A 17,591-nucleotide genomic window follows, 5' to 3' on the forward strand; every position below is an offset into this window, starting at 1 on the left:
CCCCAAATAGCCAAAGCAATCTTGAGAAAGAAAAATGGAGCTGCAGGAATCGATGTTCCTGATTTCAGACTGCACAACAAAGCTATAGTAATCAAGATAGTATGGCACTGGCCAAAAACAGAAATATGGATCACTGGAACAAGACAGAAAGCCTAGAATAAAACACACACACCTATGGGCACCTTATCTTTGACAAAGCAGGCAAGAATATACAATGGAAAGATAGCTTTTTCAATAAGTGGTGCTGGGAAACCTGGATAGCTATGTGAAGAAGAATGAAATTAGAAAACTTTATAACACCATACACAAAAATAAACTCAAAATGGATTAAAGACCCTAATGTAAGCCCAAACTATAAGACTCTTAAAAAGAAAACATGGGCAGAACACTTTTTGACATAAATCACAGAAAGATCCTCTTTGACTCACCTCCAAGAATAATGGAAATAAAAACAGAAATAAACAAATGGAACCTAATTAAACTTAAAAGCTTTTGCACAGTAAAGAAGCTATAAACAAGATGAAAAGACAACCCTCAGAATGGGAGAAAATAACTGCAAAAGAAGCAACTGACAAAGGACTAAATTCCAGAATATACAGCAGCTCATGCAGCTCAATATCAGAAAATCAAACAACCCAATCAAAAAATGGGCAGAAGACTTCAACCAACATTTCTCCAAAAAAGACATACAGATGGCTAACAAACAATAAATACTGGAGAGGACGTGGAGAAAAGAGAACCTTCTTGCACTGTTGGTGGGAACGTAAATTGATACAGCCATTATGGAGAACACTATGGAAATTCCTTAGAAAACTAGGAATGAAGCTACCATATGACCTTTGAAATTAAAAGACACTTGCTTCTTGGAAGAAAAGCTACGACAAACCTAGACAGTGTATTAAAAGCAGAGACATCACCTTGCTACCAAAGGTCCGTACAGTCAAAGATATGTTTCTTTCAGTAGTCATGTATCAATGTGACAGTTGGACCATAAAAAAAGGCTGAGCATCAAAGAAATAATGCTTTTGAATTGTGGTGCTAGAGAAGACTCATGAGAATCCCATGGACCTCAAAGAGAACAAACCAGTCAATCCTAAAAGAAATCAACCCTGAATATTCATTGGAAGGACGTATGCTGAAGCTGAACCTCTAATACTTTGGTCAACTGATGTGAAGACCCTGATGCTAGGAAAGATTGAGGGAAGGAGGAAAAGGGGGCAACAGAAGATGAGATGGTTGGATGGCATCACCAACTCAATGGACATGAGTTTGAGCAAGCTCTGAGTGAAGGACGAGGAAGCTTGGTGTGGTGTGGTCGATGGGGTCGCAAAGAGTCAAAAAGGACTTAGTGCCTGAACAACAACAACAACAACAACAACAACAATATGACCCAGCAATCCCACTACTGGGCATATACCCTGAGAAAATAATAATTCAAAAAGGCACTTGTACCAATGTTCATTGCAGCACTACCAACAACAGACAGGACATGGAAGCGATCTAGATGTCCATCAACAGATGAATGGATAAAGAAACTGTGGTACATATATACAGTGGAATATTACTCAGCCATAAAAAGGAATGAATTTGAGTCAGTTGAATTGACGTGGATGAACTTACAGCCCATTTTACAGTGTGAAATAAGTCAGAAAGAGAAAAACAATTGTCATATATTAATTCATACATATGAAATCTAGAAAAATGGTACTGATTAACCTATTTGCAGGGCAGGAATAGAGACAGAGATGTAGAGACAGACTTGTGGACACAGTGGCAGAAGGCAAGGATAAGATGAGAGAGTAGCTTTGAAATATATACTTTACCACAGGTAAATACACAGCCAGTGAGAAGGTGCTATATGACACAGGGAGCTCAGCCTGGTGATCTGTTAAGACCTAGAAAGGTGAGAAGGTGGGGTGGGAGGGAGGCTCAAGAGGGAGGTTCAAAAGGGAGAGGATATATGTATACATAGAACTGAACTGAACTGAGAGCTTCCCTGGTGCCTCAAGCAGTAAAGAATCCTCCTGCAATGCAGGAGACCTGGGTTCGATCCCTGGGTCAGGAAAACGTCCTAGAGAAAGGAATGGCTACCCACCCCAGTATTCTTGCCTGAAGAATACCAGGAACAGAGGAGCCTGGCAGGCTACAGACCATGAAGTTGCAAAGAGTCAAATACGACTGAGTGACTAAGCACACACACAGCTGGTTCACGCGGCTGCACAGTAGAAACCAGAATAACACTAGCGGTAAAGCAGTTATCCTTCAATTAAAATTAAAATTAAAAAAGGAACGAAAGGGATTTATCAATATGGGAATATAATCACAATGAGCATGTAAAACAAACAGGATAAGAGTAAATAAATGCTTGCTATCTAAAAGCAAATTTTGCAGTAAAAATTTATTTTCACAAAACAGAAAACTAGAGGAGTAGGTTATTATATTTATACCTACAACTGGCTGCCAGGTTCAGCTAGTGCTTGAAATAACCCCTTCTGGAGTATATGTTTCCTTCCTGATGAACATACAAGATGACCCACCACCACAGATGATTCTTCAGCTAGGAGAAATACCCAGCTCTTTTGCAAATTCATAGTCATCTTAGGTCACAGAACTTTTTTCCTTGTCTTACAGCTTCTTCGATACATATCTAAGCACTCCACAAGGCCAGGATATGCCTTGAGGCAGGGACCATTTTTCAATGCAGCAGGTGCTCAGTTTTTTTACATTTAATAAAGGCATATGGATTTTATGCAAAATAGTATATGGATCTGAAATATACATTGTACCCAAACAAATTAATATAATTAACTGAAACACACAGAATATTTACATGGCATAAGTCACTATACTAGACGATGTAAAATATAAAATACTACACACTGTCACTCAGATCTTTAGTTTCTTAACTGATAAAGCAGGAGTAATATATTGGTATACTGTGATTTAAATAATATAATCTACATAAAATAACGTTCCTAAAACAATGTCTGGTAGATTTTAGATAACAATGTTCTCTTCCATTTTAGCTAATTGATGTGTGTGTGTGTGTGTGTTAGAGAGTGAGGGAGAGATCTTAATTCTTGTAATACTAGGAAAAATAGTTTGTCAGTAATATATTTCACTATTGTCTCATCTTTTCAAGTAATTTCATCATTCTTCCATTTAAATAATTATTTGTCTTTCAAACAGTTGGGAATAATTGATGAGCAATGATAAAACAGCAAAATATTTCGAGAGGGAAAAATAAGATGGTTGAAATTCCACAATGCATTTCAGATTTAAGGGCCCAGTGAGACCTGGTAGTAGTTACAATATAGAACATGCTTTGTTGAATAAAAAAAAAATTTCCCTGTTCTTCTGAAGCCCTCTGACAATAATAAAAATCACAATGAAATGCTAATCTGTACAAATAGCTAAAACTGCACAAAAAGACTAAAACTGGATCCAAAAGACCCTGATCATATATTGAGAGTTAATGATGATAGAATAGAATTCACGTTTCTTCTCAAAACGTAAGCAATTCTTAAGTAAAACATCCAGTAGGGAGATGAATTGGGAACAGAAACATCCAAACTGTTGTTCAAGTACTTTTTACACTCAAAAGTTGCAGAACTGTCTCCCAATGCAACAGAACCACTCTAATTCAAATGTCAAAGGAAAATGCTGATGTAACATTTTAAAACATAACAATCACTAGTGATTTCTCTGTTAATAACACTATGTCTGTGTTCAACTTTAGCAGCATTTACTATTTTCTAAGAGCTGAATTCTCCCTAGTGAGAAAGGTTTAATTTCCTCCCTTCAGAAATCTCTGCATGTAATAACCCTGACATACAGAGTGACAAGCAGTTAACAGGAAATGTAGATTTGGATAATTAAAAGGACCTTTACTTCTCTTCTGAACTATATCCGCATCATATTTTTAAAGTATAAAAGAGGAGCTTCATGTAGAAAATAAAAATGTTCCAAATGAGTAGAGGTGGTTATGCATCATGAATTATAACAGATGTTAACATTTTTATTTACAACCATATGAGACGGAAGTTAGGGTTAGAAAGAAAGCCGAGTGCCAAAGAATTGATGCTTTTGAACTGTGGTGTTGGAGAAGACTCTTGAGAGTCCCTTGGACTGCAAGGAGATCCAACCAGTCCATCCTAAAGGTCCTGGGTGTTCACTGGAAGGACTGATGCTAAAGCTGAAACTCAAATACTTTGGCCACCTCATGCAAAGAGTTCACTCATTGGAAAAGACCTTGATGCTGGGAGGCACTGGGGACAGAAGAAGAAGGGGACGACAGAGGATGAGATGGTTGGATGGCATCACGGACTCGATGGACATGAGTTTGGGTAAACTCTGGGAGTTGGTGATGGACAGGGAGGCCTGGAGTGCTGCGATTCATGGGGTCGCAAAGAGTCGGACACGACTGAGCGACTGAACTGAACTGAAAACCTGGAAGCAACCAGGATGTTTTCAATGGGTCAGTTCAGTTCAGTTCAGTCGCTCAGTCGTGGGTGAGTGGATAAATAAACTATGGTACACACAAACAATGGAATATAACTGGGAGTAGAGAAATCCTCACAGCTGCTGGAATGAAATAAATGGTTTGCCTCTAAGCAACTAACCTTTTAAGTAACTGACCTTCTGTAAAATATTTGAATAATGGTTAATTATCTCTCAAACCTACTTGGAATACCATAAGAAGCTGTATACATCCTAGAATTCACTCTAGAAGCTAAGCAGGCACAGGACTAAATTCTCTTTTGGAGGCAGTAAAGAGGGAGTATGAAGTGAGTAAGCCTGTGACACAAAGACTTAACTCCTAGGAGTCTGTTCATGCCCGTCAATTTGGGAAACTTCAGGCACAAAATGAGAGTCCTTAGGCACATGGCTTTCTATAATCAGGCTGAATTATACAAATTCTGCATGCAAAAACCATCAGACTTTCATAAAGAAAATGGTTTGTTGCTGCAAAATCAATCAGAAATAACCCCGTTCCAGGTCTCTGGACAAGTAAGAATGCCAAAGGATGCAGACATGAACACCCTGGCACACACAACAACAGCAAAGGCAGAATAACTTACTGAGACCAGGCTACTGCTAGCGTGGAATGGCTGCAATATAACTTTCAAAAAGTAAAAGACGACACATTACCACAAAATATTAATGTTGAAAAAAACTAAATATTTCACTTTATTCTGGTTACACAGAGAAATGTATAGCCCATGCAAAGCACAAAATTGTATTTGTGACAATAAAGTGAGTTCAACCTTTATTGCTAATAAACAGAGACATTATATTTTCAGCTTAAGGAATAAAATCACATTTGTGGTAATAAAAGTCTTGACCACAGGAGTTTGCTTATCATTCTTTTTCCATTCTTTTCAAATCTATTTATATGCTTTAAAATCTAAACTTAGGTGGCTAGGTTAATATTTAAACTTTTTCTCAAATAAAATGTTTTTATATATGTTTTAAACTTTCCTACAGGAGAAAAAATATCGCTCTTACTTTAAAATTCAGTAAGCACAAAAGACCAGATCCTCCCTTAGAAAAATCTGCTTTAGAACTTAAGGTAGAGAAAATCAGAAGGTGCCTTGTAAGAAAAAAATATATATCCTTATGATCACTAAGCAGAAAAAAATTTAAATATATTTATTTATTGAAAAATCATTTCCATGCAACTATTAAGTTTTTTAGAGTTAAAAATGTATTATAGCTGCTACAAACCCTATGAATTCATTTAAAAAGGTACCCATAAACCACAATATTTATGATTCAAGAGAACTTTGAGGATGCTTTGAAATATTATACTTTTTTACCTAATTAAAATAGTTAAAGATAACTTTTTATCTCTGCCTTGAATTTTTTAAAAAATTAAACATTTTGAAAAATACTTTGTTCTAAAATAATATAGCATATCCAAATAAAAGTTTCACTCAAGGAACGTATTTTTAAAGCCATAGCTTCTAATTTTGAAATAAATGTTTTGAAATACGCAAGAGAATCTATGTAGAAAGGTTAAGAATATAGATGACAAAAGCATTAATTAAAACACCTACATTTAAATAGAGTGCTCACTAAATAGACACTACTCTAAAAGGATATATAGATAGCCAAACAACACATGAAAAGATGCTCAACATAACTAATTATTAGAGAAATGCAAATCAAATTGCATGAATTATCACCTCACACTGGTAAGAATGGCCATCATCAGAAAGTTTACAAATAATAAATGCTGGAGAGGTTGTAAAGAAAAGGGAACCCTCCTATACTTTTGGTGGGAATGTAAATTGGTGCAGCCACTATGGAGAACAGGATGGAGGCTCCTTAAAAAACTAAAAATAGAGCTACCATATGATCCAGCAATCCCATTCCTGGACATATATCTAGAGAAAACTATAATCTGAAAAGAAGCATGTGCCTCAGTGTTCTTTGCAGCACTATTTACATTAGCCAAGACATGGAAACAACCTAAATGTCCATCAACAGAGGAATAGATAAAGAAGAGACAAAAGAATACTACTCAGCCATACAAAGGAATGAAAAAGTGACATTTGCAGAGACATGGATGGACCTAGAGATTATAAAACAGAGTGAAGTAAGTCAGAAAGAGAAAAACAAATATTACATAGATATAATACCACTTTACATGGAATTTAGAAAAACGGTAGAGATGAACTTATTTGCAAAGTAGAAACAGAAACTGCAGACGTAGAAAACAAATTTACAGTTACCGAGAGAAGATGCTGGGGGTGGGATGAATTGGGAGATTGGGACTGACATATATACACTATTGACACTGTGCATGAAATGGACAACTAATGAGAACCTAACACAGGGAACTCTTCACCATCCTCTGTGGTGACTTAAAGGGGAGAGAAATCTGAAAAAGAAGGAACATATGTATATATACAGCTGATTCACTCTGCTGCACAGCAGAAAATAATACAACATTGTAAAGCAGCTATGCGCCAACAGAAATTAACTTTTAAAATGGATTGCATGTTTAGTCATGGAAAATAGTGTCAGAGGGCAAAAAATAAATACTATTAATCCAGATAAGAATAAATTTTCATTCGACAAAGATATAGTATTTTCCTATGAAACAGAAAGAGAGATTTTTAAATGTGCAAAAATGTTTTGGAAAGACACTCTTGAATAAATCCTTGTTTTGTGGTGGTGAAGAATAAACAACACACATACCCTGTTTTGATAGGTAGCATCTTTCCAGCCTTTGCTCATGAGAACATTCATAGAGGAGGTATGCTTCTTGCAGGGCACTCTTATACCACTTATTTTTCTTGCATTTTTCTGGCTAAAGAGAGACAGAAAAATAGTAAGATTCATCTTTAAGTGTATTTTTTTAACAGGTTCAGCTGTTGAGTTTGAACTAAAACTAAGCACTGTACAATACATTCAGTTCAGTTCAGTCGCTCAGTCGTGTCCGACTCTTTGCGACCCCATGAATCGCAGCACGCCAGGCCTCCCTGTCCGTCACCATCTCCCGGAGTTCACTCAGACTCACGTCCATTGAGTCTGTGATGCCATCCAGCCATCTCATCCTCTGTTGTCCCCTTCTCCTCCTGCCCCCAATCCCTCCCAGCATCAGAGTCTTTTCCAATGAGTCAACTCTTCGCATGAGGTGGCCAAAGTACTGGAGTTTCAGCTTTAGCATCATTCCCTCCAAAGAAATCCCAGGGCTGATCTCCTTCAGAATGGACTGGTTGGATCTCCTTGCAGTCCAAGGGACTCTCAAGAGTCTTCTCCAATACCACAGTACAATACATTAGACTTCGATTATTATTTTTTGGTTTATTTTAGAATATAGCAAAGGTGGAGAAATTTTGTATGTTAATAGCCAAAAGGGTCAGATTCTCAATTCACTAAGATATTTTAATATGATTTGTCTCAGACTTAGTTAACAGATAGTTAAGACCACCAGTGTAACAAAGTAGTGAATATTATTACATTTTCTAAGAATAATTTTGACTCCTCTTTAAGTAACAAGGCAATGGTAACGTAATAATAAAAACTGAAAGGCACAGTTTCTTACTGTAGTAAAACTAATTCCACTCACATCTAGTTTTGGTGTTATAGCAGATAGCTGGCATATTCATACAATTTTTTGAAACTTTCTGTGCCCAATTTCTTCACCTGTAAAATGTGGCTAATGCAATCACCATAAGTATTAAAGGAAACAATAAGTATTAAATTCAGTAAGTATTAAAGAAATAATAGATGAGAGAGTTTTATGGCATAATAAGTGATCAATACATGTTATTCTACTTGAATACAGTTCTTTTTCTAAATATACATTCAATTTAAAAAAATATAACTTCAGAGACTTCCCTGGTGGCCCAGTGGTTAAGACCCCATGCTGCCAAAACAGGGCTGATGGGTTTGATCATGGTTTGGAAACTAAGATCCCACATGCCATGTAGCATTGCCAAAATATTTTTAAAAAAATAATAGCTGGAAAATTTAATTTGAAAAGAAAAATGGAATAAAAGAATCTTTAGGTTAAAAATGACTGTAAAAATTATATGGCCTAGTAATTTTGCCAATGTTATTTTAGAGCTTATCCCTAAAAGGTTTTTATGATGCTTAAAAAATTTACAATTTATAAAATGCATGCCATCATTTTCTTTTTGCAAATTTCAGCACCAAAAAGAATACAGGTGTTAAATTGCATGTGGTCCTGGACACTATTTGGCATAAAAGTAGTGAAAAAATACAATCAAACAAAAATCTATTTTTGTAAATCAAACAATAGATTTTTGTACACAGAATACCTAAATTTCATTTATTAAGTTATTTCATTGGAAAAAAGAAAAGACAGATACAATTCAAAAAACATTAGATAATTTGAACTAATTTAAGAATATCTAAGCTATAATAACATTTGCAGATTTAAAACATCTTTGCCTCTCAAATGTTATAAAGATGCTAAGTTCAACATTTATAGGACTTCCCTGGTGGTGCTTCCCTGATAGCTCAGTTGGTAAAGAATCTGCCTACAATGCAGGAGACCCTGGTTCAATTTCTGGGTCTGGAAGATCTGCTGGAGAAGGGATGGGCTACCCACTCCAGTATTCTTGGGCTTCCCTGGAGTATTCTGGCCTAGAGAATTCCATGGACTGTATAGTCCATGGGGTCACAAAGAGTTGGACACGACGGCGACTTTCACTATCATGGTAACTTTCTGGGGGTGCAGTAGATAAGAATCCACCTGCCAATGTAGGGGAAATGGGTTCAATCCCTGGTCTGAGAGGATTCCACTTGCCACAGAGCAACTAACCCCACACAGGGCAACTACCGAGCCTGTGCGCCACAACCAGTGAAGCCTGCGCCTAGAGCCTGTGCCCCACAGAAAGAAAAGCCACCTCAATGAGAAGGCCCACAACTCAACGAAGAGTAGCCTTTGCTCACCACAACTATAGAAAGCCGGAGCAAAGCAAGGAAGACCCAGTGCAGCAAAAAATTAATTTTTAAAAGATTTAAAAAATAATTTATAGATAATAAAAATCACCTAAAAGCTGTCACGTGTGTGGTGCTCAGTCGCTCAGTCATGTCAACCCTGTGGACCTCATGCACTGTAGCCCGCCAGGCTCCTCTGTCCATGGGACTATCCGGGCAAAGAATGTAAGAGTGGGTCGCCACGCCGTCCTCCAGGGGATCTCCTGACCCAAGGACTGAACCCCCATATCCTGTAGGAGGACTCTTTACCACTGAGCAACCTGGGAAGCTGTCACAGCACTAATCAAGTAAAGTTAAGGAAATTTCTTCAGGAAAACCGACACAAAATATTTCAAAATTAAACCCTGGTGAGTTTGGAGAGCGAAAAAGAAATTTTTAATCCTGTGTCTGAGAATCTTTAAGAATTTATCAGTAAGTATGTGCCACCTAGTGGTAATATTACAATTAAACATCTTCTATGAAGACCTACAAGACCTTTTAGAACTAACATCCAAAAAAGATGTCCTTTTCATTCTAGGGGACTGGAATACAAAAGTAGGAAGTCAAGAAACACCTGGAGTAACAGGCAAATTTGGCCTTGGAATGCAGAATGAAGCAGGGCAAAGACTAATAGAGTTTTGCTAAGAACATGCACTGGTCATAGCAAACACCCTCCTCCAACAATACAAGAGAAGACTCTACACATGGACATCACCAGATGGTCAACACTGAAATCAGATGGATTATATTCTTTGCAGCCAAAGATGGAGCTCTATACAGTCAGCAAAAACAAGACCAGGAGGTGACTGTGGCTCAGGTTATGAACTCCTTATTACCAAATTCATATTAAATTGAAGAAAGTAGGGCAAACCGCTAGACCATTCAGGTATGACCTAAATGAAATCCCTTATGATTATACAGTGGAAGTGAGAAATAGACTTAAGGGCCTAGATCTGATAGACAGAGTGCCTGATGAACTACGGAATGAGGTTTGTGACATTGTACAGGAGAGAGGGATCAAGATGATCCCCATGGAAAAGAAATGCAAAAAAGCAAAACGGCTGTCCAGGGAGGCCTTACAAATAGCTGTGAAAAGAAGAGAGGTGAAAAGCAAAGGAGAAAAGGAAAGATATAAGCATCTGAATGCAGAGTTCCAGAGAACAGCAAGAAGAGTTAAGAAAGGCTTCTTCAGCGATCAATGCAAAGAAATGGAGGAAAAGAACAGAATGGGAAAGACTAGAGATCTCTTACAGAAAATTAGAGATACCAAGGGAACATTTCATGCAAAGATGGGCTCGAGAAAGGACAGAAATGGTATGGACCTAACAGAAGCAGAAGGTATTAAGAAGAGGTGGCAAGAATACACAGAAGAACTGTACAAAAAAGATCTTCACGACCCAGATCATCACGATGATGTGATCACTCATCTAGAGCCAGACATCCTGGAATGTGAAGTCAAGTGGGCCTTAGGAAGCATCACTACGAACAAAGCTAGTGGAGGTGATGGAAATCCAGTTGAGCTATTTCAAATTCTGAAAGATGATGCTGTGAAAGTGCTGCACTCAATATGCCAGCAAATTTGGAAAACTCAGCAGTGGCCACAGGACTGGAAAAGGTCACTTTTCATTCCAATCCCAAAGAAAGGCAATGCCAAAGAATGCTCAAACTACCACACAATTGCACTCATCTCACATGCTAGTAAAGCAATGCTCAAAATTCTCCAAGCCAGGCTTCAGCAATACGTGAACCGTGAACTTCCTGATGTTCAAGCTGGTTTTAGAAAAGGCAGAGGAACCAGAGATCAAATTGCCAACATCCAGTGGATCATGGAAAAAGCAAGAGAGTTCCAGAAAAACATCTATTTCTGCTGTACTGACTATGCCAAAGCGTTTGACTGTGTGGATCACAATAAACTGTGGAAAATTCTGAAAGAAATGGGAATACCAGACCACCTGACCTGCCTCTTGAGAAACCTATATGCAGGACAGGAAGCAACAGTTAGAACTGGACATGGAACAACAGACTGGTTCCAAATAGGAAAAGGAGTATGTCAAGGCTGTATATCGTCACCCTGCTTATTCAACTGATATGCAGAACACATCATGAGAAACGCTGGACTGGAAGAAACACAAGCTGGAATCAAGATTGCTGGGAGAAATCTCAAAAACCTCAGATATGCAGATGACACCACCCTTATGGCAGAAAGTGAAGAGGAACTCAAAAGCCTCTTGATAAACGTGAAAGTGGTGAGTGAAAAAGTTGGCTTAAAACTCAAAATTCAGAAAACGAAGATCATGGCATCTGGTCCCATCACTTCATGGGAAATAGATGGGGAAACAGTGGAAACAGTGTCCGACTTTATTTTTTGGCCTCCAAAATCACTGCAGATGGTGACTGCAGCCATGAAATTAAAAGACGCTTACTCCTTGGAAGAAAAGTTATGACCAACCTAGATAGCATATTCAAAAGCAGGGACATTACTTTGCCGACTAAGGTCCGTCTATTCAAGGCTATGGTTTTTCCAGTGGTCATGTATGGATATGAGAGTTGGACTGTGAAGAAGGCTGAGCGCCAAAGAATTGATGCTTTTGAACTGTGGTGCTGGAGAAGATTGAGAGTCCCTTGGACTGCAAGGAGATCCAACCAGTCCATTCTGAAGGAGATCAACCCTGGGATTTCTTTGGAAGGAATGATGCTAAAGCTGAAACTCCAGTACTTTGGCCACCTCATGCGAAGAGTTGACTCACTGGAAAGACTCTGATGCTGGGAGGGATTGGGGGCAGGAGGAAAAGGGGACGACAGAGGATGAGATGGCTGGATGGCATCACGGACTCGATGGACATGAGTCTGAGTGAACTCCGGGAGTTGGTGACGGACAGGGAGGCCTTGCGTGCTGCGATTCATGGGGTCGCAAAGAGTCGGACATGACTGAGCGACTGAACTGAACTGAACTGAACTGAAAAGAACTCAAACTCTTGCTGTACAAAGAATTTTGAATTTCAGAATAAGGCTCAGATATGCATTTTCAATTAGTTCGTTCTTTGATTGAAGAAGCGATTCTAAAAGCATAGAATGTGCCTCCCTGTCCACCCCGGTACGTTTTCTCCCGAAGGCACCCCAAATTACGAGTTTCTTTCACAGTCTTCGAGAGACACTGTATCCACCTACAAGCATTTAGATCACTTAAAATATCTATTTTTACAGAATGCTATTAATAGCTATATACTTTGAGGTTTTCTATTTGTATCTTATAGATTTCTTTATTTATAGATTTATACTATGTATTTCAGACTCTCAGGATCTATCACTGAACAAAAAAGATGAAGCTTAGAATCTAACCAGTGAATTAAGCTTAACAAATACATAAAGGCTCTAGTTTAAGAGGCAGCAAGTATTCTGTAATAAAGAAAAGGTGAGGCAATAAAGTGGTTCAGGGTAGCTGTCATTGAAAAAGTGACATCTAAGGAAGGATCTGAAGGAGGTCGAGCAGCTACCGGAGATATCCTGAGAAAGAGCACTGCGGGTGGAGAAAAGATGCTCTAAGACAGGACAATACAAGTGTACTCAAGAGGCACCAAGGAAGGGAAGCTGGTTATCAGTGAATGAGAAAGAAATGAGTAACTGAGTATGATGTCCGAAGAATTAACAGGGACCAGGTCATGGAGGGCCTTGCAGGCCACTGTAGGAACTCTGCAGTGAGTTCCTGGCTTTTACTCTGAGTGCAAAGGGAGTCACTGCACAGTTCTGAGCAGAAAAACTTGTTTTGACTGAATGCTTCAAAACAATCCATCATCCGCCTTGCTTTAATGAGAACAGACCACAAAAGCAAGCGCAGAGTGGATGACCGGCTACTACAATCATCCAGGCAAGACATGATGGTGGTACAGTCCAGGGCACAGCAGCCACTGTGCTGAAAAGCGGTAGGATTCCAGGTGTAATCTGGAGGTAGACCAAAAATAATTAACTTCTTAACCAACTGGAAATTGGCTATGAGAGACAGAGAGGATGACTCTAAGGCTCTGGGACCAGGTAAGTAGGGGATGGAATTTGCTATCCACTGAGATAGGGGAACTGCCAAAGAAGTGAGATAGGGGTGGTGTGGAGATCAAGAGTTCACACATTTTGAATACATACTACAATACCTGAGGCGCACTCTCATAAGGGAATTCAGTAGAGAGAACTGAACTGCAGATAAAATGGAGGAAACATACACATACACCATATTTAAAGCCAAGAAATTAGAATAGATACCCAAGGGAATGAGGAAATAGATGCATGCATATACAAATAGGTAGTATACATGTACCATTGTTTATTTTACAAATGCGCTTGTGATGGACATTTAGGTTTTTTCCAATATTTTGCAAGATGAAACAATGCTGCAATAAAACATTTTGTCCGTATGTCTCCTCACCCATGTTAAAGTGTACTGAAGCATAAATTTCTAAGACATTGAACTTAAATTAAATTTTGGAGCTATTGTGAAATAACTCTTGAATGAGGTGATCACAATTTACAATGCCATGAACAGTATGCTTTGTCACACTCTGGAGAATACTCTTGTTACCAAACTCAGAGCTCTGCCAATATTTTTAAGGAAAAAATGGTATTTCCTTTCTATTAGAATTTGCATTTCTAAAATTCTTTGAGTAATTTCTCACATTTTTCCAGTTTTATTGATATATAATTGACAAATAACTGTATAAATTTAAGGAGTACTACACAATGATTTGAGATCATGTAGGGTTTGTTAACATATATCATCAACTCACATAATAGCCTTTATCTGTGTGTATGGTGAGAACATTTAAGATCTGCTCTCAGCAACTGTCAAGTATATAACACAGCAATGTTATTAATAACGATAGTCACCACGATTCTCAGACCTTATTCATCAGTTTTTCATATTTTTTCTTTTTTTAAATTTTAACTGAAGGATAATTACTTTATAATATTATGATGGGTTTTGCCATACATCAACATGAATCAACCGTAAGTATACATATGTTCCCGCCCTCTTGAATCCCCCTCCCACCTCCCTGCCCATCCCACCCCTTGAGACTGTCACAGGGCAGGGGCTTTGGGTTATCTGCATCATACACTAAACCTCCCACTGGCTATCCATTTCACATACGGTAACGCATGCATTTCAGTGCTATTTTCTCAAATCGTCCCACCCTTTTCTTCTCTCACTGTGTTCAAAAGTCTGTTCTTTATGTCTGTCTCCTTTGCTGCCCCACGAGTAGGATCATCAGTACTGTCCTTCTAGATTCCATCAGTTCAGTTCAGTTCAGTGGCTCAGTCGTGTCCGACTCTTTGAGATCCCACGAATCGCAGCACGCCAGGCCTCCCTGTCCATTACCAACTCCCAGAGTTCACTCACACTCACGTCCATCGAGTCAGTGATGCCATCCAGCCATCCCATCCTCTGTCGTCCCTTTCTCCTCCTGCCCCCAATCCCTCCCAGCATCAGAGTCTTTTCCAATGAGCCAACTCTTCGCATGACGTGGCCAAAGTACTGGAGTTTCAGCTTTAGCATCATTCCTTCCAAAGAAATCCCAGGGTTGATCTCCTTCAGAATGGACTGGTTGGATCTCCTTGCAGTCCAAGGAACTCTAAAGAGTCCTCTCCAACAGCACAGTACAAAAGCATCAATTCTTCAGCGCTCAGCCTTCTTCACAGTCCAACTCTCACATCCATACATGACCACAGGAAAAACCATAGCCTTGACTAGATGGACCTTAGTCAGCAAAGTAATATCTCTGCTTTTGAATATGCTATCTAGGTTGGTCATAACTTTTCTTCCAAGGAGTAAGGGTCTTTTAATTTCATGGCTGCAGTCACCATCTGCAGTGATTTTGGAGGCCAAAAATATAAAGTCTGACACTGTTTCCACTGTTTCCCCATCTATTTCCCATGAAGTGATGGGACCAGATGCCATGATCTTCATTTTCTGAATGTTGAGCTTTAAGCCAACTTTTTCACTCTCCTCTTTCACGTTCATCAAGAGACTTTTGAGTTCCTCTTCACTTTCTACCATAAGGGTGGTGACATCTGCATAGCTGAGGTTATTGATATTTCTCCCAGCAATCTTGATTCCAGCTTGTGTTTCTTCCAGCCCAGCGTTTTTTCTCACGATGTACTCTGCTTTTAAGTTAAATAAGCAGGGTGACAATATATAGCCTTGATGTAATCCTATAGACAGGTGTTAATATTTGATATTTGTCTTTCTCTGACTTACTTCATTCCATATTACAGGCTAAAAGCCAGTTCTTTTCTATGGAATAACTGTTCAAATCTTGTGTTAATATTTATATTGGCTGCCTTCTCATTGATTTGTAAGAGATTTTTATGTGTTAAAGAAGTAGCCCTTTGCTATATGTACTACAAATATCTTCTCCTATTTTTAGTTTATGTGTTAGTATAATTGTATTTTTTTTTCATTTAAATTTTTCATCCTTCTAGAACTAATTTAAATGTAAGGTGTGAAATATAGCCTCTACTTCATTTTTTCCCAAGTAGTTAGCCATCTGTACATATATAATTTATTAAACAATAACAACCTTTAAAAAACTACTTGAATACAACCTTACCATTAAGTATTTTCAAGTACTTTTGAACTTTATATTGTCCTATTAATCTATCAAATAACTGTTAAAATCAAGCTGCTTTAACTACTGGAGAGTTATTATAATTCAATATTTTATAGGCCCAACTCCCTCTCCCGTATCTGGGCTTACCCTAGATTCTTTATGGCTCAGCGGTATAGAATCCGCCTGCAAGGCAGGAGACTCAGGAGACACACATCCGATCCCTCTTCCACGTTTTATTTTCCTACAAATTACTCTCGAGTTTTTCATGGGTCAACTGTAGGGGTTTTTTTAAAGTTCTTTTTAATGATAAAGAAGATGTAGTACATACATATAATGGAACACTACTCAGCTATTAAAAGCTATGCCATGCACAACAGCATGGATGGACCCAGAGAGGATCATACTAAGTGAAGTGAGTCCAATACAGACACACACATGATACCACCGATATGCAGAATCAGAAAGAGTGGTGTGAACTTATTCACAAAACAGGAACTGACTCAAAGACTTTGAGAATGAATTTATGGTTACTGGGTAGAGAAAGGGGAGGGACAGGTTGGGAGTTTGAGATTGACATGAACACAACGCTGTATTTAAAACAATCAACAAAGACCTACTGTATAGCACAGGGAACTCTGCTCAATACTCTGTAATAACCTAAATGGGAAAAGAATTTGAAAAAGAACAGATACATGTATAATTAAATCACCCTCTGCTGTTACATCTGAAACTAACTACTGGCCCATATGATCTTGTTCCAAGTAACTTCTGGCTCTCTGGGAAAGATGCGTGCTATCACTATATACTGACACGAAGTAACACATCCAAAGCAAAGAATATCTATGTATCTGTCCACCCAATAAGGCCAGTGAAGAGAAATCTGCAGTCAGGCAGAAATTCATATCTTCTGTTGTTTTGTATTTAAGATCGCTTCTCCCCATAAAAATTAATCAAGATATTAGGTTGGCCAAAAAGTTCATTTGGGTTTTTCCATATTCTCTTTCCATACTCTCTCTTATGGAAAAAACTCAGTGAATTTTTTGGACAACTCAATAATCACTTGGGGTTGTAGCAGGATAAATCTCACTTCTCAAACTTGAATGTGTGCACAATGTCACATGACCTTATTTTTGCTAAATAAAATTGAATGTGCCAGTCCTAGTCCAACAAGGATAACAAATTTGATCTTGCTCATTTGGGGGCCACCGCTTTCTTTCCCTAGGTTCCTGTAAATTGGGAGGGAAAGACGGTGCCTGAAGAGTGAGGAGAGATTATTACTCCTCAACCCATAAGGCTTCCATGAATAACATCTCTATTCAAATCCCTTGAAGTCAGGCAATCACATCTTCTTCAGGCCCAGACCAAAGGGTCCTTTCTGAGGCTGGAAACCATCAGCCTCCCAGTGCACCTTGCGCTCTTCTTTTGTGAGGTACTCCATTCCCCAGGGCAATGGCGGACCCTTGTCATCTTCCAGGTCTGAAAGAATTTTCTCTGCCTGCATGCTCTTGCCTGCCCCATGCCGATTCAGGGAGCTCAGGT

At 38.6% G+C, this 17,591-nt stretch overlaps 1 protein-coding gene across 1 annotated transcript in view; it reads right to left on the minus strand.

The window, feature by feature from the left end:
- ZCWPW2 (zinc finger CW-type and PWWP domain containing 2) overlaps positions 1-17,591 on the minus strand; it is a 149,798-nt gene that overhangs the window by 42,996 nt on the left and 89,211 nt on the right. Inside the window, exon 6 of the mRNA XM_052644491.1 lies at positions 7,207-7,318. Coding sequence (XP_052500451.1) covers positions 7,207-7,318 — 112 coding nt within the window. The remainder of the gene's footprint in view (positions 1-7,206; positions 7,319-17,591) is intronic.

Source organism: Budorcas taxicolor, chromosome 1, assembly GCF_023091745.1.
Source record: "Budorcas taxicolor isolate Tak-1 chromosome 1, Takin1.1, whole genome shotgun sequence".
Taxonomy (NCBI): Eukaryota; Metazoa; Chordata; class Mammalia; order Artiodactyla; family Bovidae; genus Budorcas; species Budorcas taxicolor.